The sequence below is a fragment of the Syngnathus floridae genome, chromosome 13 (genome assembly GCF_059516105.1).
Source record: "Syngnathus floridae isolate MCC-2025c chromosome 13, RoL_Sflo_1.0, whole genome shotgun sequence".
In the NCBI taxonomy this organism is placed as follows: Eukaryota; Metazoa; Chordata; class Actinopteri; order Syngnathiformes; family Syngnathidae; genus Syngnathus; species Syngnathus floridae.
Window position 1 is genome coordinate 4,990,002 of NC_142425.1, and position 24,784 is coordinate 5,014,785.

The following is a 24,784-nucleotide window of genomic DNA, read 5'->3' on the forward strand; positions in this document are numbered from 1 at the left end:
CCCACATTCAGCAGCCACCAAAGAGAAAGGGACAAATGTCTTAATGGTGGTGGCGGCTTCTTAATGTTAAACATTAGCTGGATGGAGCGAGTGATGATGGCCGCCCGTTATGATCACGATGGTCATTGCTGGCCTTCATCTGCCGCCTGTGCAAGTGGCAACATTAAAACGCGATTATATTGAGAGATGAAGTCATCACAAGAACACACACAAGAACAAACTTTGTCCAAATACAAAACAAGATATTTTTTTCATGATGCATAAGAAAAACCTTTACTTTCATTATTGTCAAAACGTAAATGTATCCAATGCTTGGATTTTTATTCTGGTGCAATGAGACTGGTATGCCACTAAACAGCGCACCACATGGAACCTTGCGCCCTGACTCTTTTATGGGAATCCAAATAATGTCAAGTGAGAAAAAAAAAAGACAATTTAAGCAGGCAGCTGCCCTTTGCCCAGCCAGCGACGTCAACATTGAGCAGACGCCTGTTGCCATAGCAAACCTTTCATTTAGCCGACGTTAGCGCGTCCTGTTTCATTTGGTATCAGGTGCGCGCGTACGCCCGCTGCGCCCTGAATAAAAACAGCAGGCCGCCGGCTGGTGACGCTCTGACCCGCGCCGCCTCCATGAATACATGCGAGGCATCAACGCGGCTTCACTGTGGCGCCACGTCGGCACGCCAAATAAAAGGCGCGCAAACACCGCAGCGGCGCCAGCATTAGCACGAGGGAGGCAAACGCGCCATTAGCCGCGGCGCGTGAAGCGCATGGCGAGTTTGTCATTAGGCTGCTTGTGGTAATAATAATCAGAAGGAAGACGAGGTGGCGGAGAAATGGGCTAAAACACGGGGTAGCAAAAAAAAAAACAAAAAAACAGCCAATTGTGGATGTGGGAGTCGGACTGATGACGCACGCACGTCGCCAAAACAGGCTGCCAGAGGAAGACAACAAGAAGTCCACAAAATAAATAATCACTTAAAAAATTGCATTTTGTTAGTTCAGACCAAACTAGTTTCCTGCTTCCACAGGTTGCCTTAGAAACTGAAAATGGCACCATTAAAGCATCGTTTTGGTTAGCTTTGTTCTGCCCTTTTGGTGTTTGTCCTTCTACATGCTGCTATGCAAATGAAAGTCGCGGCGTCCATGCTTGACATGCTAGATGCTAATGGCGCCTAATTAAGGAAGTCCGCCGCTTAGAGGGAACGTGATTTGCTAAAGAGGGGCATCACCCCCCCGGCCCTGTGGCCTGATTGCCGAGTGCGGGGTTAATGAACGCCAGGCGAGGCCCTCGGCCGCCACGAGAACGAGCCAGCCGCGAGGGACAACGGGGGTGGCATGACCCCGGCGGTGCTGCCAAGACATGCCACATAAACGGGTAGCCGCGTCTACTATTTGCACTTCTGTGCTGCCATAGCTGTTTTGTGTGTTTGTGCTGACCATGAGGCAGGATTTGGACACTTTTAATTTGGCGGTGAAGCAGAGGAAACAGCTTTGGCGTCCTTGCCTTCGTCTCCTAGAGGTCCGTGTGGACTTCCCCAGCGCCAGAGGTGGTGCACGCGTCAGGCCCGACTAGGCTGGTGCTTCACGACACATGCGTCCTTGCACTTTGCGCCGAAGGGGGTAGAGGGAGGCGATGCGGGTGGGGGGTGGGCTATTTGGTGGGGTCAGGTCTTGCACCCCTCCAGGAATGTCCCCCCCTTTAATGAAAGAGGGTGGGTTCATCTCCTCGCTCTCTCTACAATGAAATCCCGCCTCAGGTCGGATTCTTTAAAGGGCGTCTAACTACTTCCTGGTTGCTAATTAGTTTTGGCCCGTGCTATTTGTCTTTTTAAAGGGGGGGTGTGTGCGCAAATGAGTCACTCTAAAAAAAGAAAGCGTATGGCTCGCCTCAGCGCACATGATAATTATTCACATAGTCCTCTGCTGCCATGGCCATGACTTCGAACCATGAAGTAAATAAGTGACGCTGGCGTTAAGTGCGATGCAAACATCCAACATTAAAGCTAATAAATATGGCGTAAATATGCTTCATTACAGATGGATAGACATGAAACGTATGATAAAGTACTGCACATATGCAATTGTAGTACAAATGGTCTCTTAGAGTTGCATGGAATGATTTTGAAGTTGTGTGGCACAATAAATGTGATGTTCACATGCAAAGTTGCAGCATAGAAGGAGGAGAGTTGCAGAAAGTACTTTTGATGGAACATCCAGGAAGTGCGTGGTCAGTAATAAAAATAAAAAGTGCCTACATGCACGAAATGTTGTGAGAGGTTACTCGAAGGTAAAAACCTGATCAAAGGATTCCTTGTGTACGTTTTTACCCGAGGCAAAGTGCTTTCGCTGAAAGGCCTGCAATGAGAAGGGGAAGAAAAAGATGGCAGCGGGTTGACATGACAGCGGCTCTTTAGTATTATTATTACGATTACTATTATGGAATGGAGGTCCCGCTCATGGCCCCAGGCTAAGCTGTCTGCTATCTTCGCTTCAAAGACGCTTGCTCGTCTCGTGCAAAACCTGACATGTTGCCGCTGCTCGGATAACGAACCGCTGCATGTCTCATCTGACACCTCCACAACCACCTGACATTTTAAAAACGCGTCCAAGGAACACACGCAAAGCTGTGCCCCGCCGCATTGTCGTAAAGTCCTTCGGCCAGGGGTGCTCAAACGTTTTCAGCTTACGAGCTACTTTTAAAATGACCAAGTCACAAAGATCTACCCACTACAATAAAATAAATAATCAATATAGTGCGTGTATTTTTGTAACACACTTAGAAAATGACATTGTGAGAAAAAAGTCCAACTCCCATTCCGTATGAAAGTGATACATTTTTGGCTTCTTACTTGGTCCAGCAACCCCACTCATTTTAGATGGTCATAAACTTTCTTTTGTTTAAAAGAAAAAAGCGAGTGCGTGCGTGGATTAGCTTATAAACTTTGGCGGTTTGTGTGTGCGCGGCCGTTAAACATGCTGCGGTGAGGGGTTGTAGTCACTGTCTATTGCGCATGTGCAGTTCACTGTGATTGCCTCCCGACAGGCCTACCTGTATGTCAATCAAGTGATGGGCTGGATTCTAGCATACAGCATTTTTTTTTTTTTTTTTAACGTCATGCGATCTACCAGTAGTAGCTTGGCGATCGACTGGTCGATCGCGATTGATGTATTGAGCACCCCTGCCTTAGGCTATGTTTAAAATAAATCAAAATATAAGAACATATTAATATTTCATTAGAATGAAAAAATATCTAAAAAAAATAATAAATTAAGACATACAATTTTATGAAAAATATAAAAAAGGAAAATTTGTACAAGATCAAAATACAGGAAACAAAACATTGAATGAGGTTAAATAAAATACATGAACGTTATCTTCCTGAGGCACCGCTAACAATGAATGGCTAATTCACGACTAACTTTTCCTAAGAGCCAAAGTGCTGATTTTTGTGTGTGTTGGATTCGCCGCCTATGCTTGATGCTCTCCACTCAGCTGTCAGAGTGCGGAGCCACTTCCATTAAGTAGTCTTTACACACGCACACGCGTGTGCACACGCACTCGCTGAAGAGACTACTTTGCAGTTGAGAGCTTTTAGCACGCTGCTGCTAGCGAGCCTCTTTGGCCTTTTTAACCGAACACAAATGACCAATTGACCTGTCACTTTGCAGTCACCATGGCTGGCAAGCACACGTGTGAGTATCTGTGTAGAAGACACCCACTGTCATATGTTCAGTGTTTGATTTGATATCAGCCCCCCAAAAAAGCCATAATCCTGTATTGTATCCGCTTCTATTGAACCATACTTTAATAATGATTTGAATGCGTTTGCTATTCATTTTAATACATTTTCAATCCATTCAAATTTAAACAGAAACAGCTACTTGGTAACATGGGCTAATTATTAGCGTCAAGCTAGGGGACACTTTGACCAGGAACAGACTACTTAAATCACGTGTAACATGATGTAACTCGTTGGCTTTTAGCATTGCCTGCAGTGATTCCGTTCAAAACCGTCCGCCTTGCGCTTTTTAAGCAAACATGGGAAAGAGGTAAGACGGGAAGAAAAGAAAAAACGTCCGCTCTCCACTTTTGGTTAATGTGAACATTTTCAAAAAGTGAAGTAAAGCCCAGCTTAAGCGCTGATAAAACACTTTTTTTTCTCTCAGGGGAATAAATAATGTAGGCAGCGGCGCTTAGCGTTAGCCTCTTTGCATATTTTAATGGCGTTAAAAAGGGAATTAGGCGATAAAAGGTATTTAAGACGCTGACCTGCTCAACTGAGGACCAACACCAACAACTTTTGGCCATGTCCACTCGGTCAGCGCTTGCAGGGAAAAGAACATTTAAAAAAAAAAACCTTAAAAATGTTGGACATTTCTGTTCAGTGTGGCCTTACTATTCCTTCGCATTGTATAGACTGCATTAGATTTTCTGGACAAGAGTCAGACTTATTTCTTGGAAAAAAGAAAACTCTGCCAATCAATGAGTTCTGATTTGTGTATTTGTAGGCGCGGCATTTCTCTAATTGTATTGATGAGGGCCGGCATGCACGTCCATCCGCTGAGGATGTTTGTCCAGCTCGGCACTGCTAATTAGCTGCTAGCATGCCGCGCCCGTCCTCACCTTCAAACGTACACAAAATGGCGGCCGTACATGAGCGTGAATACATTAGTACATTTTGACACACCGGTGCTCGGCAGCTTCTTTTTCTTTTTTTTTTTTTTTTTTTTTTTCCTGATGTCATTCGTCTTCCTCTCAGCAGGGATTCGACAAAAGCTCGCAATAGTCAGCGACACATTCAAGGAACTTCATGAAGGTGCCTTGCCGTACAGTTAGGAGAAAAAACATGTTCCTATGAGATTACAGTTTTGTTCTAAAAATAGTACAATTTAAGAAAACATATTTTGTTTTAACTTTACCTGTACGATGCACATATTTTTCACAACTTCTCGCCAATTGTCACCAGTTATTGTGAAAAAAGCAGTCATTAACTAAAACCGTTACAAAAAAAGTAAGTAATCCCGCCTCCAAATATGGTCGGCAGCCGTGGTAATTGGATCGTCATCAACATTCAGGCTACTTTGCTAAGATGCTATCTCCAAAGGCGGTGTAGATATGAGAGGCGTCCTCGTCGTCGTCGTCTTGCTTTCTATCTAAATGGATCTGCTTTTCAAAGCCTCAAGGACACGTCGCACTTCCACGCTTATCTTCATCTAGTGCTCCACGTCTGTAAACATTTGCATGCCGTGCGCTAAATAACGCTCGCGCACACTCACGCACACACACATAAGGATATGTTTTCGCCATCTATCACAGTGGACGTCGACATCGACGCGTCATCAGAAAGTAGCCGCTACCCTGCGAGTCGGGGCCGCAACTGTCGTCAGCTGCATTGCGGGCGTCTGCTTTGTGCAATTTTGTCGCTTTCTTGCAAGGAAGCAGGGCAGCACTCGTTTCCCAGAATACTTTGCGATCCAACATCAAAGCACGGGGAAAAAATATACTGGTCGTAGTTGTCAAAAACAAACGGGGAACCTCTGAAGTGCGAGGCAGCCGCGTTTCCCACTAGTGACTGACTGCGCAGTCTAATCGGATTTGTTGCACCATGCCAATTTTTACTTTCATTGGATACGTCCCTTCATTTATTGGGTGATTCCCCCCACATCCCTACCCCGCAGACCAAATGTCGTCAAAGGTCAAAATCCACTCCAGCAAATAGCATAGCTCGTTAAGATTTGGTCAATCTGATTTTTTTTATGGTAATGTCAGAAAATGACATTTCAAGAAAAAGAAAAGAGGATTTTTATTGCATTTTTTAAAATTAGATTTTCTCTCTGAGAGCACTCAGCCTTAGAAAATGTCCAAATCAAACTGTCTTCAATCATCGACAAATTACATTTGAGACAACATGGTGAGGGACTGTGGCCATCTTGGCAAAGGTCGTAGTGCAGGTGTCCCGAGAAAGTCGCGACAAGGCGCTGGGTTGGTCACTACTTTGCAGTGTTAGCAAGTAAACATAGCGAGCTAGCATAACCTGATGAAAGTAGATAACATGCCAAAATGAAACACGTTCTGCTTTTAAGGTGAATGGGAAGTAGGAAGTACGCTACAACTTCAGTGTGAACTGACATAGCATCAAGAGCTAGTCTAGCTAGTGAGCTAGCATATCATGGCTAGTAAATCCAAGCTCTAAGCCCGCACCTCCATTCGCACACCTTCTACCTTGGCGCCAACTTGCCAGTGCTAAAGATTAGCCCACTACACTACAGATTACATTCAATCACATCAGTGGCGCGTTTAGCACGTTAGCCTCTTAGCCAGCCAGTATGCTGATTTCCTGGTTTGAAAAACGGCTTATTTAAATCTGACACATGACACCTTTTGATGGGATTTTCTCCCAATGTGTTAATTTTTTTTTTCTTTTGCAAAAAAAAAAGTATCATAGCCTGGCTGAGATGATTAAAATATTTGTTTTTCCCTGGTAGATATATTTGTTAGATATATAATGGCTTTTTTCCTGGAAAAAATGTATACAAATCTAAAAAAACCAAAAATTACCACTTTCTTCTTAAAATTAAAATCTAAAAAAAATTCCTACAAGGCTCCTTCAATTCTGGAGTGCCCCATTTCTCTCTATATTTGTATTCGAGTTGTTGTCTTTCTATCAGCCCAGCTCATTAGCAACGGACACCAGGCTGTGGCGGCGCTACCGGGACAGATGGTGTTCCAATCTGCCTCCATGTGAACACTGACTCATCGTCATCATTCTCGTCATCGCACATCAGATGCTGTTCAACACATGCCTTGCGCCTCATTTTTTGTTCAATTCTATGTAACCGTACACAACAAGTCTGCCATTTTGTTCTGAAGCGGCCATTTCGGCCTTATTACGCCCATTTTCAGGGGTCCTTCAAATACAAACGCACTACCAAACCGGAACCAAGCATACAAGACAGATTAGGCTAAACTGTGATCGATTTAGATTTTCATACCTGTGTGTAGCCAGAATGTGGCGGTGAAGTTTGGTGAGTCACAATAACAGCTCTAAATCCACAAATTCGTTCTCCCCTTGTTTCCGGGCATTAGCGTGAAAGCCCCTTGACACGACTGGGGTGTCTTCGTTGTATTCGCTGCTCTTTCATCTTCATTATGAAGCTATCATTACAACAAGGGTATTTGCTGTACTGAATCAATCACACTCATCCACGTTGGACCACTTCCTTTCTTTCCGCATATTTTGTACCCTACCTTATCACATTTTTCTAATTACGTTTGTCCCCTTCGCTAATGGGACGAAAAAGTCCCACCTCCCTGAGCTTCCCAACCTTGAGCATGTGACCTTAGGCCAGGCTTTAATACTTCAGTGTGAAATTGAAATTAATAATGGGTTTTTAAAAATGAATGAACATTGTAAAATTTATAAAATTAAATTTAAATTAAATTTAACATTGTAAAATTTCTACACACTGTCCCTTTAAGAAAACTGTCTTTTTACCAGAAGTCAGAGACAAAAAAAAGTAACGTTAAGTTGTCATGCTGTTTAAACTAATGTAACATATCTTATCGCTGATTGATTGACGAGCTCGTCAGTGCTTCTCATTTATTTCTTTAACGGAGCATAACTCTATTTGGCCGCCGAATTCCGAACGCGTGCGACAAGGAAAAATTAGCCGGCGTCAAGCGGATTGTTGAGAAAGCCGGCGACAAAATGAGGCGTCTAACCCAAAGTGACGTTTACAAATTACCTGTTAATTCGGAGGAGGGGGGAGGTGGGGGTTCGGTTGGGGGGGTAGTGAGGGATGATGGGACTGAGTTGCAGTGACAGGAGGCTAACTGGCTAATGGAAGTGGCTAAATAAGTAACACTAAAAAAGCGATAGAGAAGAGGAGAGAGCGAGGCTTTTTGGGCCTTTAATAGTCATCGACGCCCACCTGAGAGTTTGTCGACCGAGCTGCAATTAGGAGCGTCGGGCCGGATGATGAATAGGCACAATCACGCCGGATTTTTTGCCAAATAACTCCAGAGAATTGCAAGGTGTCACAGTGCAAGGTGAAGGTGAACCTCCCCTCCACACTACCGACGGATAATTTTCACGCAAATGAGGCGTTATTTACTCATAATTTCCACCCTTTCCCCGGCTGGAAACTTTTATTTAAAACCTTCACCTGAGCTAGGACGTTAACATTTAAACCCAAATTCTTATTTTAAAACTCATTAGAAACATTAAACCAGGCAACACTATGCTTGATTTAAATTGAATATTTGTATCAAAATACACCCTGGTGAAAAACAACAGTTAAACAAATACCCAACATTATCATCTCTGCAAGGTAGAATTTTTGAATTGGCACTTTTTGGATGGCGTGCCTAATGAAGTGTCCAGGCGATGAGTGTGGTTGCCCAATTCCGGATGCACTGCACAGCGACGCTCCCAGTTGGAGAGGAACAAAACCATCTGGTCCCCGGCATGCCACTGTCCCAGGATAGAAGGAGGAGCGCAGTCAGCAAAAAGAAAAAGAAAAGAACAGCAGGAAGTTAAAGTGTCCCGTTCGATGAAGACGAGCCTTAAAGATGGATATGGATAATGTCATCAAAATGCAGAGAGAATGTTTAAAACCAACAAGGGATTTTAGTAACTAACAACCAAGTATTTATTAGATTAGATAGCCCATCAACTAATTTAATAAAAAATTATATTGTCCATTTTGGGCCATGATTCTACACTATATTATCTACTATACAGGCATTTAACTTGGACTGGATTTACTATGTAGCCCTTTACTCATTTGCGTTGAGAATATGACCAACCACGACTAAAAGTGTTGAGATAAAAGTTTGCAGTATCCAGCTTCATACTGAAAAACAACTTCGACTTATTATGCAAACGTGTGGCCTCAGGAAAGGCAACACGGTGATAGGATCAACCGATAGAATCGCGTCACGTCGACAATCAACTCGATTTAACAACATCAAAGCCACCTGCGCTAAACCTGCTCTGGCTTTCATGTTTATACACGTTAACCACACTGCTAAATTTACATAGATAACCTGATTTAAAAAAAAATAGGTTGTTGTGTTGCCAAGTTTGGCAACATGTAAACTAGGACAACATGACTCTATCGTGTTGTGGTTTTGTCTGGCTAATGCTAATGTGGCTAAAGATAATGCTAACTGTATACAGTAATCCCTCGTTTATCACGGATAATTGGTTCTAAAAACCACCCATGATAAGTGAAATCCGCGAAGTACGGTCACCAACAAGAAGTACTGGGCAGGCTAACGAGTTAGCGGAAAGATGCTAATTTGCGATCGTGCTAACACGCGAAAACGGACTTCTAAAGGAATGTAAACGAACATTTGGAGCAATACTGCATTGTCCTAAATTGGACACGAGTTTCCTCAATTTAGAGGTTTTATTTTTGACTCATAAATGTTTTTTTTGATTTGGAAAAAAAATCCACGATCTAGTGAAGCAGCGACAAACGAAACGCGAAGTAGCGAGGGATCACTGTACGTGAAAAAGTTAAAATTAAAGTTAAAGTCCCAATGATTGTCACACACACAACTGGGTGCGGTGAAATTTGTCTCTGCATTTAACCCATCCCCGAAGGGAGCAGTGGGCAGCAGCGGTGCCGCGCTCGGGAATCATTTGGTGATCTAACCCCCCAATTCCAACCCTTAATGCCAAGCAGGGAGGCAATGGGTCCCATTTTTATAGTCTTTGGTATGACCCGGCCAGGGTTTGAACTCACAACCTTCCAGTCTCAGGGCGGACACTCTACCACTAGGCCACTGAGCTGGTAAAAAAGAAGTGGACGTGAGCTGGCTAATGCTAATAGACTATGTAAAACAGAAATGCACAGTGGTTGTGTCAAATTGCTAAAGCTAATGCTAATGTACTCCTGTCACGGCCTGTTGTGGGAGGTTTCCCACGGCAGGCAGGCGTGGGGCCACCTGAGTGGTGGCACCTGTGCTGTTAAATTGTTTGTGCTGTGCTCATTCACTCTTTCCCCAACAGGTAACACCTTTGGGTTTGTCAGTTCATCTTGCGTTGAGTTATCGTTGATTTACACAGGGCAACACCTTCACATTCACCCAGTCATTCGCATTCATGCACTACTGATTCATACTCGTACTACCTTGTATTTATTTTGGTGTTAAACTATTCTTAGTATTTGTGGAATAAACTGTATTGATTGGCCCGAGCCCTTTGAGTTATTTTCCCCACAGTTAGTTTGTGTCGCGACTTGCCGTCGAGCCAGGCTTGTTTCTCTCCTGACGGTCTTTGTCATCAAAACTCATCACAGTGATGAAATCCATCAATTCACTTTATTTTGTTTTGCCATCTGGACAACATCAAGAGAACATCTTTTGATTTGATTGACAAACTCATTCCCATCTCGTCAGCGTCCAATCATCCTTCTCGTCGCTAACACGATACGATGGCATTTTAAAATCATCAAATCACATCTCTATTGCATCATGACCGGGATTAAGAAGAGTGGAACATCTGTGAATCATTCCGCTAATTCTTTGGTTGTGAGTGCTCATTAAGGAGCATTGTTAGCTGCGGCGAGCTCTTCTTATCGTGCATTTAGGAAATGAAGCAAATAGAAAGCGAGGCAGTAAGCGCACAATCAATAGCTCTTTTCATTTGGCCTTAATGCTCGCCTCCATTTTGTCCCTCGTTGAGGAGTCGAGCTCGGCGTTCCAAGACGGGATGTCTCCCATCGTCCCTGTTCTGGCACGTTCCGCCGACATTCAGCGCGCAAATGAGTATGGATTTAACATCACCAGATGACACGATTCCCTTTTTTTCCTCCAAATGAGATGTTGAAGTCGATATTTCAAGTGGTGGCACGGTCACATGATATGAGCTGGCGGGTAACATAGAGCTCCCTGAAAATGACAAACAGGGAGAAAAAAAGGACACCGGAGAAGCCTTAGGAGCCCACAGACTCACAAAATCAAATTCAAAATGGACCAGTTCCCCCAAATTTGCAAAGAAGTTAATCCTCGAATATATTGTCACCAAAATTAATTTAGCAGCTAACCATGCTAACAGTGGTGGAATGAAGATGTCAAGAGGAGAGCAGAGTTGTTCCAGACACCCAGCGTTTCCCCTTTCAGTTTTTGCATAAACAGGCGTCCAATCCGTCACGAGCTCCCTCATTTGCCGGACGCAGATTATGCTTATTTTTCATTTGGACAGAGCGACGCGGACGCCAGGTGTTTGGCACCAGTCGAGTGTTCAGGTGTAACCGCGACGCTGACGGGACATGACGAGCGCTCGCACATGAAGGATGAGGCGTGCACGGCGATAGGCGGGTGGGGGCGGGGCTGTAGTCCACCGCAATCTCCCCTGAGAATATACCCCGCCCTCCAACCTATGCTCCGTTGCTACAACTTTTCAGCGGAGTTGCCCGAATCTGCTGCAGTTTGTTAATTAGCCGAGCCGCGAGCATATTGGAGATCCAGCTGTTAACGCGGGAGATCGGCACGCTTGTACCGGCAAGATTAATTCCCGTCCCTCCGTTGGATAATGGCGGCGCGTAGCTGTAACAAGTCCATTAAGCCGCAGCGAGCGGGAGAAAATTAGCATGGAAAGCGTTACGACGAGTTGATTACAGAGCTTGTTTGGCCGCAATAAAGACGCTCTGACGTTCTTTTAATCAAAGTTCAGCCGTTGCAAAATGCTGACTGAACACATTAAACAGGGGCCAACCTTTACCAAGGAAAATCCCCGAAAAACTCACATTTTTGTGATGCGGTATTCAAGTTATGACTTTATAGGATTTGTCTACTCACGATAGACATGCCAACCAAATTTCAAGTTGCTTAAAATGTATTTGCGATCTTAATTTTGGTAGCAATTTGATACAATCTGAAGTCCAAATTTGTCTTTGGAAGACCACTAAAAATAACCCAAAAGCATTGTTTCAAAACAAAACTGCAGATTTTCTATTCAGCATGAAACATGGCTTCATTAGACTTTTTTGTGGTACACTTACCAAATGCTCTGCTAAGTGAAAGTGCTTTCAGAGGCTGCATTTTTTTAAACTACTGAGCGCTCAAAATGTTATTTTATTTGAGCCAACAAAACTACAAGACACAATTTAAAGGATGGGAAAAAAAACCTTGTGGCAGACTTGTTTGTTTCCTCCTATTCATGTTGTGTTCTTGGACATTTCCTCCGTCACGACTGTGCATTTAGCACTGACAGTATATCCCGCTTTGGAGCTCTTTAAGCGTTGCTTTAGTGCATACAAATAGTGGGACGTTAACATCTTTTAGCGTGTGTGCACTTTAAAGTCGCTTTGCGAGCATTAAACAGTTTGAGCGCTCAAACGAGCGGCAGCTTAATGGACGGCGAGTACCAAACACGGCCGCACTCTCACTTAGCTCGCGTCCGATAGCACGAGCGCTAATGCGCGTAAACAAAGAGAGCCCCGCCAAACGTAACAAACGAGAAGAGCCCTCGGAAAGCCGTTGACATATGAGCGGACATTTGCATAGCTTCCACAGAGAGGGGGAGCGCAGGAATAATTTAATATTCAAGGCATTAAGGAACAAGAGGCTCGCGGCTAATTAGAATTTGCACATTTCCAAATGGGCCGTGATAGCGACGCAAATGATGAAATATAACCGGCGGTCACGTGAGCCATCTCGGGCCAATGGGTGGGCGGCGAGTCGCAAGACATCACGCTGCTAATGCACTGGCAGCGGTCGCGTATTGATAGCTTCAAAGTACGCGGCGCTAGCTCATTGCGCGCGGCTCATTAGCCTCACGTCCTTTCAAAGAAGAGCAGAAAAAGCAAGCGGAGGAAACGGCCGCTGTTGTTGTTGTTGTCGTGGTGGTGCCGCTGATTGGATTAGGGACGCCTGGACGTGCACATTTATCAAACCATAAAAGGACCACTCATTTTCACTGTGTTTGTCACAGAGACTAAAAAGTCACATAAACAACCAAAGTGCATGATGGGGAATCAAAACTCTTACCCCCCTCATATCCCCAGTTTCCTTCCTTGCTTGCTTCCTTCCTTACTTGTGCTCACTGAGCCATCACAGCGCACCACCACATGAAGGTTGACAACGTCGCAACACATTCATACGGCGAAAGGTCACCTTTTGATCCCCCGATGGGCCATCGCTCCACTCGTGATGCTCCTGTGATGACTGGATTTTTAATTATGACCTCCGCCGAGTCACTATTATGTCATTAAACTTTTTTTTTTTTACTTAGAAAGACAGCAATACCTTTTAGTTAATGAATTTGCACAAAGCGCTACTACAATCAAGTGGTGGCATTTCTCTCGCTCATAATCGACATAGCAAGCAGAGATTCTGCCCCTGATCTTGATCTTGTACTCAAAAACTGTGCCTTCAACGTTGGCAGCAGCGAGACAGAGACGAAAGCATTTTGACAAACAATCTGTAATGGAGGCAACATATGAGAGGCTTTTTAATTATCCGACTCAATCAGCTGAAGACGGCGAGGACGGATCGATGTCCGCTCCATTACGCTTTGCTTCCAGCCACCACGTGACGGATTACGGCCAGGAGCGAATCGAATGTTCTGCCTGAGCCTTCGTGTCACTTCGCTCCGACGACGTGCCCCAAAAGCTGCCAAGCTTTTTTTTTGGGGTGTATTAGTCAGGTTACAAACACAACTGCATCCCACTTCTGTTAGCGTACCTATCATACCTTGATCTGAACTTAAGTTTATTCAGGATGAAAAACATCGTTATCGTCAGTAATTGAACATTGTAATTGTTTTTGAGAGTTAACACTTAAACTCGATGGAACACTTAAGCGAGTTACACGTTGATCATCACTGGTGTCATCGCAGTCATTCGGTAGCTAACTGTTGACGTCCCCTGCCGAGATAAACGCGACAGAGCAATGACAAAGCAGAGTTGGGCTTCTATTGATATAATTTTGGGAGCTGCCAATCGAAAGTTATGAATTTGGGGGGGATTCATTTCAGCGCAACAAAGTGAGAGTTGCTTCCAGGAAGAAAACGCGGTAAGCTGATCACACCGGCGAGCCTCGAGTACCTCGTGATGCATCGATCCGCTGTCGTTGTAACGACACCCGACACAGCAAACATACTGAAACAAGCAATTCATTGTGGGCAGGAAATAACAATAATAATAAGTCTACATGGGGAGAGAATGGACTAGTTCTGACAGCGTGCGTTTGTCTGAATGAAATTTTACATTTGCTCACTCAGTGGAAGAATTTATCACTTAACACCAAAAACACAATACGCCGTCTGCCAGTACATTTTATGCTCGACTGATTTTTCTCCAGTCTGAACTTTTAACTGTTAGCTATCACTGCTTATCACTGCCCTCTTAGTTGAAGCCACAACTTTTTTCAAATGACTGCCACACGCAAAAAAAAATTCCAGTCAAACAGGCTACTGTACAAGTTCAAGATTTGGTCTAGCAGGAACAATTGTTCTTTCGTAATCCTTTTATTTATTTTATTTTTTTCCACTGTGGAACATTTTTAGTCTTAAATCCTAACCAGAGAGCTGAGATAATTCTGTTTTAAATTATTGTCGTGGAAACCTTTCCAGTGACTCTTTAAAAGGCGACCGAGGCGTCACAACCGTCGCCTGACGGAATTTTTTTCTCCTCCCCCCTGCATCAGAGATATATTTCTGTTTCTCCTCCCATTAGCCAAGCTTTAAATAATAACGTCAAATAAATAGCCTCCATTACCGCCATCACATAGTGCTAACGCACATGCTGTTTATTATGCTAATGGGACTTGAAATTAAGAACGAGACCTCCGATGCCAGAGGATTTAATTAATGGGCTCGGAGAGAGAGAGGGAGAGAAAATAAGGGCATATAATTCATTTGTGAGTAAGTCTCATTTGCACTTTGCACCGCTGATTGCCTCTGACTGCTTCTTCTTCTTCTTCTTCCTCTTCGCCTCCATTAGACGTGAACACCTCGTTATAGCAACAAGCTAATTAAAGCTAATATGGCGCTGAGTCATATGAGCCAAGCCTCCTTTCACTCTCAAGGACACAAAGTGCTGTTGTAGGGGGCAGGCCAGATAAAACACCATCTGTGTTAAGATCATCTTTAGACCAAAAAAAAAAAAAGTTAACGTTTACATGTAACGTTTGTGAAACGCCAATATGGCCATTTTAGGTATTTTTGACACAGACTGTTCAGGCAAGAAAAGAAAACTAGATTGATTACACTCAAACTTGTTTTGTAATCATAATCCTGTCTTGAAACACTAATTTGAGACCCAAACCCAAGTTTGAACTCCAATTATTTTAAACACCATTTGAAATCCAGAACCCTGCATTTGAATCCCTTCCCCTTGTTTAAAACCCTAATTTTAAATGCATCACAAACATGCCGCCCAGTATAATGACCGGAGGCTCAGACACTGGCTGACATACAATAAACATGTCTCCAATACTAGTTAGTACAATGGTCATATGCTAAAAACACAGGCTAACATAAAAATGTCTATATATAAGCTAGCGTAGCCATAATGACCGTACAATAACATAAACATGTCCATGTTACCAGCCAGTATAATGACCGGAGGCTTGCATGAACATGTCGATGTTACTCGCGGCTATAATGACCAAAGGCTTAAATCACCGTGTAACATAAACATGTCTACGCCGCAAGCTAGCCGGGCGCTAATGCAACGTAAAGAAGAACAAACGAGTGATGTGCAAAAGGAGGAAAAATGAGGCCAGAACGGCCCGGCTCTCCCTAACCAAAAAAAAAAACAAAAAAACCCACTGCCTCTAACCACCCCCAAAGCTCTGAAAGCAAAGCAAACAACATTTGCGTGAGTGGCAATAATTCAACGCTAATTAAGACACCAGCGTACACAACCACTTTCGGGGCCGCGCTGTCATCAATCGCTGACACGCAGTTGTGTTGCTTTCCTTGTGTGGGATGTGCAATACATTTTTTTATCTGTGATATTGAAAAAAAAACATGTTTCCTTGACTTGAGCGACCACTCATGAGTAGCATCATAATAGTTTTGTCATTTTTATAATCGTTTGAAAAAAACTATAGTCCGGAGTTCATTCCGCTATTAGTCCAATAAATTCGAGCAAAACAACAAACTTTATGTGAAGTGAACCAGACGAAATGCTTTCTTTCCCTTCCTTTTTTCCCAGCCTGGGTCGTAACAACTTGTTTAAGTGCAGCACATATTTCCACAAGGAATGGAGGATTAAAAGATTATTTGCCGCACTAACATAAACACTCACACACCCACAGTCATATTTGATAAGTAGCATTAATTAGCAAAAGATAAAAGTAAACAGAAAATGAAAAACATGGCAATTGATGGCAGGGGCTATTAAGAATTTACCTTCTTAATTAAGCCACGCTTGAGCTTCACAGTGTGTGTGAGTGTGTGTGTGTGAGTGTGGTGCCGGATGCAAACAAGTCATCCCCAGACCATAAAGTGCACATTAGACGCCGCCGCCGTAATCGCAAAGGTAATTCACAGCCGCCGCAAATGCGGATAATTAGTCTGCTATTGGTAGAAATGAGGCCATTATGAAAGCCTTCCCCGCGTGATTATCTGTTAATAATGTCGCCTGTTAGGACGGATTGTGCTGCCGCGCGCACGCATTAGCTCAGTCCTGGAAATGACGTCAGCGACGCCGTTGAACCTCCACACGGGGGCGTGGTCGAGCATGGCCGCTCACTTCTATTCTTGAAAATGACCACGGCGTCCGGCACCGCTCCGGCCGCCAGGAACAGCTGCATGGCGCTAGTGAGGCGGGGTCCAAGCTCGGGCTCGCTGAGGCCCCACACACACACACATATATGCCCCACCCCCCACCTCCGGGGTACGTAAACAATGACTTAATGAGAATGGCTGCCATTACTGTAATTAACACAGAGCACGTCAAAGTACTGTCAAGAGTTTCAGGAAGGTCTCGCGTTCGAGGGGGCTGGCATGCGATGACCAGAGGCCTCCCCTTCCTCCTCCACCACCACCACTACCGAATCGTTCACCACCAACCGAGACATAAATAGAATTAATGAACACACAAAACCCACAGCAATGAAACCAGTCAGCCTCACAATCAGACGTGAAATATTCTCTCTGATTTGTCCTGAAGCACGAGAATGGTCAGCAAGCTCATAAAAATTTATTGATATTTTTCTTCCACTATTTTTTAAATAGACAGACAGATTTTACACCATTAAAAAGTTATATTAACTATAAATTGCCTTCACTAATTGTGAAAATGAAACTCAACCCTATTGTGGAGTTTGTTCAATAAAATCCAGGTTAGCATATAAAGTATTATAGATGAATTCTTTAAGACTAAAATCTGCATTCCACCTTGAATATTTCGGAAAATAAAAAAACAGCACGACTTGAATAATTTGTGCAATAAAAATCATGAGCAGCGTGTCTTCATTAAGCGATGTTGTCAGCAACCTTGTCTACTAAAAGATCATAAACCAAAACGAATTTCTTAACAATAGCTAATGTTTTGCTTTCATTTTCTGTGAATGCCCCAACCTCAACCCTATGGAGAGCTGTTTTTGTTTAGTAAAGTCTACATTAGTACATAAATTCATTTATTGTTTGCGATCGAAAAAAATCACCGTGACTATTTCAAAAAGTAAGGAAATAGCATCACATGAACACAGCATAACTTAATGAAATGATGTTTTGTGGAACTTTTTGCCAGGTCAAAGGTTATAAACTACCATAATGAAATGTTTCTAAAAATAGTGAATCCATTTTTTTTTTAATAAATAGAGAAAAGAGCATTTGTAGAAAAAGATTCATGTTCTTATCGTACGGCGAGAAAGATAGCGACTGAAGCGTCTTAGCAAGAAAACAGCGGCGATAAAAGCTTTAATTTGCTATCGTCGTCCGAGATCTGAACGTCGATCTGTGTGTTCCTTATTTCGGCCCGAAAACCTTTCAACGGGCTGCTTCCTGGAAATGAAAGGCAGAAGATTAAAATATGGTTAGGTGCCCCTTAATTGAAAGAAACTTGAATTCAATTCTCGGGGCGCTTGAACGCGGCCCGTCTGTTCTTTCGCTCTCCGTGTGTCTGCTTTGTGCCAGTTTGAAGCGCTCAAATGGAGTTTGTGCACCGCTTTGATTGCAGCAGATGGGCCACACGAAAAAAAAACCACGTAATAATATTTAATAATCAAAACCCTCGCAAACAACAGCCGCCGAGTGAAGTAATCTGCAAAAGTGTGCAGCTTCATTTGCATAATTGACGCATGTGTAAAGCCCCCCCAGCCTCGCTCGGCACCCCTGCCCCCCGCCGATGAGTGATGAAGACAATAAAAGAGGCTAAAATTGGGAACAATAACAGCAAAATTTCATCAGGGCCCGTGCACGCTCTGATTAATCTGCTCTTGCAAATCAGCGCTGCGGGGGGGTGGGGGGGGCTAAAGGTGGGGGTTGCAAGATCTTCAAGGGAGGCAGGTGATTAAAACTCGAGGCCCCTGTTCTCACGTTTCCTCATTTGACTTTTGTTGCTAACCAAAACAGCAGCACGTGTCCCCTCCAATTTTCATACCAGACAGGGAGTTGTGTCAATGATTTAGCTAAGCTAATTATCATTATTATTATTATTATTATTGTTATTATTATTATTAGTTGCTATCTGTAATCACTCGCTATGACGGCCTCCAATTAAACTTATTACTGTAAGACAATGAGAGCGCCTCATTCATATTCAGCTTTTCTAATTAACAAGTTATCTCCGCGCAACCTCGTCTATCTCGCTGATCACCCAGATAACAAAATTATAATCAGAATGATAAAGCAACCTCCATTTGCATTCGTGCCACGCAAATTCTGCTCTGATTTAAATGTCAAGTGTTAACTTTTTTTCTATTTTTGACCCAATTCATAATCTAACTTCACATGAGTGGGCTTTGAGACGACAGCTGACGTCTTTCTCTTCTTTTAAATCCATGATAGTTTCCTCTGATTTAACGCTCAGCTGAAATTGACTGTGCTTGCGCTTCCTCTGCTGGCTCAAAGACGTACTGCAAGTAAATGACACCCTGCAACTACGTCTACACGCACGTCTACAAAGAACTTTTACAACCAGTTTTTCGGAAATGGAAATATGGGACGAGGGTGCAAAGACACTCAGTGCTTAGTTTTGCTGTGTTGAAAACTAAAGTTGCTGTATTTTTAATTTCTTGTCACACGAGATGCCAACTTTGGAATTCCATATTCTACTTTTCCCACTCTGATATTCAAAGTTCTGACTGAATAAGTAAAAAAAAAAAAAAAAAAAAATCCCGCAATAACGGATCATTGTCATGGACGCGATAACAGGCATTTCCGCCTTGTGAGTGTCAAGCGTCAGCCTCCAACATGTCACCCCTTAACTGCCGTATTGTCCCATAAATCCCGTCGGCGTCGGGACGACATCCCTTTTGAGTTGAACAGCGTCGGCGCAATTAGGGAAATGTAGGTTGGAAAATAAACAGGCAGACGCCAGCACAAATTAATTATGCGTCCGGCAAGCTGTCGGGCGATGGGCCATATGGCCAGTGTGGGAACGTGTATTATTGGGGGCTTTATTGGGGATTGTATGTCAGCCTCAAATTCTCACAGATATTTGAGGGCGGGACCTTCTCACCACTAACAGGACATGGACGTTGGCAAAACCGGATGAACATGTTGAGAGGTCAACAAGAACTTCATCATGGTGCTTGAACTCAGTTCGTCACTTCTTTATTTTTCCCACATGGGAAATTCCAACAATAGCTTGAAAGACTAATTGGAGGCCCGAAACCGTAACAGAGTTCAAATTATACTTTGCGATGCGAACTTGCTAACAAACTGGGCTTTAAAGCTGTCATGCCACTTTACTTTGAATATATGCTGAGGTTGAAAACCCTGATTTGAAACCTAGACTGTCTTGAAACCTTACTTTTGAAGGACTCATTTTTTTTCAAATGCCTAGCCCAGTTTTCATACTCCCAGTTTAAATCCCAACATTGTCTTGACACCCTAACATTAGCTTGACCAAACTCTGTCTTGAAATCTGCCCAACCGTATTGAAACTCTAATCTGCAATCCAAATAGTGTCTTGAAAGCGCAGCCCTGTCTTGATCCCCTACTTAATGGCCTTAACATTATACGCACCTGGAGGACACCGAGCCTGCACTGTCAGGTTTGCGATCCACCGTTAACCTCATTGGCGGTGATAGCAGATTGTTGGCACAATCAGTGTAATTTGCATAAATGACGGCGGGATTATTACGGCGGTGGCAGACAACTAATCTGCGAGCGTGTGATGACTGCACGCTACGTGTCTGAGAAAGACGCAGATAAACTGCTTGATGACACACATTGTGTCAATTGATTTGTGCATTAAACAATGCTAGCTGCTACAAAATCTTACTTTGATACCCTAATCATTGTTTGAAATTGAAACGGTAACCAAGTATTTCAATCCTAACCGTGTCCAACATGATTACACAACAAGGGCCCGCTCAAAACGCACACCACATGCATGGAAAGTGTAGAGGCGGCGAGCTCACGTAGGCCACAAAACTCTTTTGTTTATTTTGTCCATAAATAAACACGAAGCGGGCCATCTGCTGCACAGTTTTGACTTTACACGGCAATTAAGATGCGTCGCTCCCACACAACTGCAAAGGGGATCAAATGACAGCATTGCCGCCAAATACATGGATTATTCATTCCAAATGGATTACCATATTTGCATAAATACACACCTCTGTTGTTTCCGTGATGATGTCATTGACCAGAGTATCTTTGTATCACTTCACATGTACCCTATAGAAATCAAAACTTTGTTGATTTTACAGGCCAGGCCCAAAAATGTCATTTTAATTAATATTGACCATTTACACATTTTTTTATAGTCTACAGTATGATTAAATTTTACACACACACAAAAGAAAATCTGATTCAAACAAAACAAACAAAATACTAAACATACAGTACAATAGTGTTCAGTACATTATTTCTTTGCAACTGTTGTGCTTTGTCTCCCCCCAGTGGCTTGGCAGGTACGCTGCAAGCAGATAATATCACTCGATTCAAGACGACCAATGCTCGGCAACAAAGTAGGACAAGAACGTGATTGAATGTTCTTTTGACTTGTTGGGACACCACATACTAAATACTGGATGGATGTAACGGACAGTACGTAAAATGTAATGTACTGGACTGTTTGAAAATGACATTTCATATAAAGTATGCACATCTCTATAAAACCCTCGTGTAGAAAAGTTCATTTATATCAGTAATTCAAGTATTTCTTTGTTTTAGGAATATTGCAACATTAGAATTCATTATTTTAACTATAACTAAGCCAAGAGGAAGCAGCACAGTTGCAAAATATGATAGGGCAAAGAACCAAAGCTTGAGGCACTCCAGTGATTTCCACTAGCTAAACAGAAAGATGTTTTATGACCCCTGCAGGGTTATAAAAAAAAAAAAAATCTTCAGCTGTTGCTTCCAGACAAATTCCAATTCTTCAGGATGACTTCTGCCGCGTCCAGAGTTTCATCTCTCTGTCATGACAAATCCCAAGAAAAATAAATATATACGGTAAATAATAATAATCATATTGAAATACATTTGTGCTGTTAACAAAATTTTCATCAGCTTGATGTTTACCTTGATGAAGCAAAGACGAATATATTTCTCAAAGGCCTTGGTGGATTCTTCCCCAACAAACGCAGTGACAGGAATGGCAGCCAGTTTCTACATCAAATATCACATTATTAAAAAAACTATATCAATAAAGATTAATGTAGCGGCCCTCGGAGTGTTTTAAAAAGTAAGCCCCTGAAGCCATTTTTACTTTGCAGCATGAAACTTAATTTACCTTTTCTTTAATCATCCACTTGACAAATTTGTAATCGTAGGCTTCGTCGCTGGCCATGTGAGACAGGTCCAAATCTACAGGTAAAACAACAGCAACAAAAAGACAGATGTCAATTGCAGTTCCTTCCACCCTTAGAAATGCTATCCTTAAAAATAATCCATTCATTGATCGTTCATTTTTGCCCAAGCCTGATCAGAGAATATTGTGAAACGCTCATCCTAGCTGTGACAGTTGTTAGCATTGTTTTTTTCCCCCATTTGGCTGGCTCGCGTTAGCACATGAGCTCACTTAGCGCGGTGACGTCAGCCAACATGAAGTAACCCCCTTCGGGGATGATGGGGGACAGTCCAGCCTCCCTCAAGATGACGGCCAGGCGGTCCCGCTTCCCCTCGAGCTCCTCGGCCAGCGACGTGAAGTAGCACTCCGGCTGACCCATCAGCTCATAGTTGAGGAGTAAACCTTGCGCCACAGCCTCCTGCCAGCAAAACAATTCACGGTTATAATTTGATCATTTCTTAGGTTATGTTGCCGCATTTTCCCCAACTTTCCTGTAGTGGCGTCGGGCAGGTGTACAGCGTGTTTTGCATGACGGTCTGAAGATGGCGGATCAGGTGCTCGGGTCCGATGGACCAACCGAGCTGAGAGAAGAGGCGACAATTCCAACATTACTCAATTCGGGAAATCAAACAGTAAAACAGTAACAACACATTTTAACGCAAACAAAACTATATTCGATTAATCGATAGAATAATCAATTCTAAAAATATTGAAGCAAGAATGCCTATCCCTCGTCGTGACGTAGTTTACTGTTTGGGGTTCAAGGAGCCAATTCAGAGTTTTAATCAAACGACATGGCCATGGATGAGCATTGAACTGTTCAAAATGGTGTCTTACTTTCCATCCGGTGACACTGAAGGTCTTTCCCGCGCTGCCGATGGTGATGGTTCGATCCCACATTCCTGGGAAAGTGGCTGCAAATATGCCAAAGGTTTCTATCTGTCAATTAGCCTTTTTTTGCGAGTATTAGCTACCATAACTACAACTTTTTTTTTTTTTTTTCAGTTTCAATACTATAGCAATGTATTTGTTATAATCCATATAATTAAGATTAAGCAATAATTTAATAAAATACATGCACATTTGTGAGTTTACAAACATCTTTTAACATCACTATTTAAAAAAACAAAGGCAGATTCCCATGTCACGTACCAATTTTATGGTGCTGGTGTCCACGATAGACCATCCACTCATAGACCTCGTCGCTGAAGCACAGCGTGTCATGCTTGACGCACAAGTCGGCGATCATCTGCAGCTCATCTTTAGTGAAGACCTGCAGGAAGAAGAAAATCACCTTGTCAGAGGCAGCACCCCGATTAGTTTTTTTTGTCCAACGTGCCTTTCCAATGGGGTTGTGGGGGGTGTTGATGAGGATGGCCTTGGTCTTGGAGTTGAATTTACTGGCCAGCTCCTCTGGGTCCAGGAACCAGTCACCGCTGGAGGTGGTTTTCTGCCCAGATTTCTGCCACATGAAGAAAAGTGCGTATGAATCCATTTCAACTGTTACTTAAACATTTTGGGAAGTGTCTGATTGCTCTTACAGGTCGAAGAGGTATGAGCACAGGTTTACCCCCCGCCATGCGGACCATGGGAACGTAGCAGTCAAAGAAGGGTTCTATGATGATGACCTCATCACCCTCCTCCACCAGAGCCTGTATGGTGCTGAACAAGGAACCGTAGCCGCCCACCGTTACCAGAACTTCCTTGAGCGGGTCAACGGGACGCCCGTACACTTTGCCGTAAACCTGAGAGAGCGCCTTCACCAATGTAGGGTGCCCCTGAAGTCAAGAAGACAGACAGTCATGGTTGTGTTCGCCAGCTAAAGCTAACAGAATGTGTGAAATTGTAATTTGATCAGATTAGCTGGCTAAAGTTAATGGTGAATGTTAGAGAAGTGTGTTGTGCAATTGATAGTTGACTAAATGGGAGAGGGACAACGCTTACTGTGACTATAAAGCAGAGGTGCTACTCACAAAGCCTCGGGTGTACTGGTTCATTTTGTCCACCGACACTGCCTGCACCAAAGCATCCTTAACGTATGGTGGCAGTGAAATATCTGGGAAGCCTTGACCCAGGTTGACTACTGAAGGATCCGCTGCCAACGATGTAAACGCCACCCTGGGTTTTACCACCGTCAACTCATTTTACTGTACTTACTTGTCAAACAATAAAAAAAAGGCTAATGTTCACTCACCAAACATTCTTGTCCAATCCTTGGATCCTCTTGGTGTTACCATGTCGAGACGCCATCGGTGTATACTGCAACACACCAGTAGTTTTCGTTGTTTTGGGGTAGTATCATGCCATGCTATGCATTGCGGCCACTGTTAGTGACTTATACCTGTGACGTAGAAAAACTTCTTCGGAAAGGTAACCTGCTGCAGAGTCTGAGCTGCCTGGCAAGGCTCATTCTGCAATTCAATAATTTTGTTAACCATGTTACAATAAAACTACGATAAAGCAAAACCACTAGCATAATGAACACTTAGCATAATGTGGGGAACAAGATCTCATTTGTAGAACTATACTGTCTTCTAGGGGTTGTCTATCAATATAATTGTGTTTATTGCACTAAGCAATTAGCGCTACTTCTTGTTCTATGATTATGGTCACGCTTTACATGAGCGTCAAGCACAACAAGGCAGAATGTCAAGTCAGATGTCGCTCTTCATATTAGGAAAAAAATGTCCCGCCTAGATCCAAGCCTAATGAGTATAATTTCTACCTTGCAGTCACTGAGCAGTCAGTGATTAAGTCGCACAAGCAAATCTGTCTGCATAAGAAAATCATTTTTTCCGTGACAGCAAAATGCATCTTTTGATTTTCTGAGCATTGTTTTTCACTATATGAA

At 43.1% G+C, this 24,784-nt stretch overlaps 1 protein-coding gene and 1 long non-coding RNA gene across 2 annotated transcripts in view; one reads left to right on the plus strand and one right to left on the minus strand.

The window, feature by feature from the left end:
- LOC148388256 (uncharacterized) overlaps positions 1-24,117 on the plus strand; it is a 42,793-nt gene extending 18,676 nt beyond the window's left edge. Inside the window, exon 4 of the long non-coding RNA XR_015861964.1 lies at positions 21,042-24,117. This is a non-coding gene — a long non-coding RNA (uncharacterized LOC148388256). The remainder of the gene's footprint in view (positions 1-21,041) is intronic.
- On the minus strand, positions 20,554-24,344 carry LOC148388257 (kynurenine--oxoglutarate transaminase 3-like). Its single transcript, XM_088393155.1, has 12 exons — positions 24,275-24,344; positions 24,128-24,192; positions 23,907-24,051; positions 23,475-23,711; positions 23,273-23,395; positions 23,086-23,206; positions 22,771-22,847; positions 22,429-22,514; positions 22,165-22,355; positions 21,877-21,950; positions 21,666-21,752; positions 20,554-21,559 (listed from the first exon to the last, which is right to left on the minus strand). Exons 1-12 carry the CDS (start codon positions 24,341-24,343, stop codon positions 21,491-21,493), a joined length of 1,344 nt encoding a protein of 447 aa, XP_088249281.1. The 5' UTR covers position 24,344; the 3' UTR covers positions 20,554-21,490.
- Between the last annotated feature and the right edge of the window lie 440 nt (positions 24,345-24,784).

What these genes read in the sequence shown, in the direction of transcription:
- LOC148388257 (XM_088393155.1), bottom strand. Translation starts at nt 24,343, where the DNA reads ATGAGCCTTGCCAGGCAGCTCAGACTCTGCAGCAGGTTACCTTTCCGA. An exon ending in GGATTGGACAAGAATGTTTG is followed by an intron (nt 24,052 to 24,127) that starts GTGAGTGAACAT and finishes GGTAAAACCCAG; the next exon opens with GGTGGCGTTTACATCGTTGG. An exon ending in CCCACAACCCCATTGGAAAG is followed by an intron (nt 23,207 to 23,272) that starts GCACGTTGGACA and finishes TTCTTCCTGCAG; the next exon opens with GTCTTCACTAAAGATGAGCT.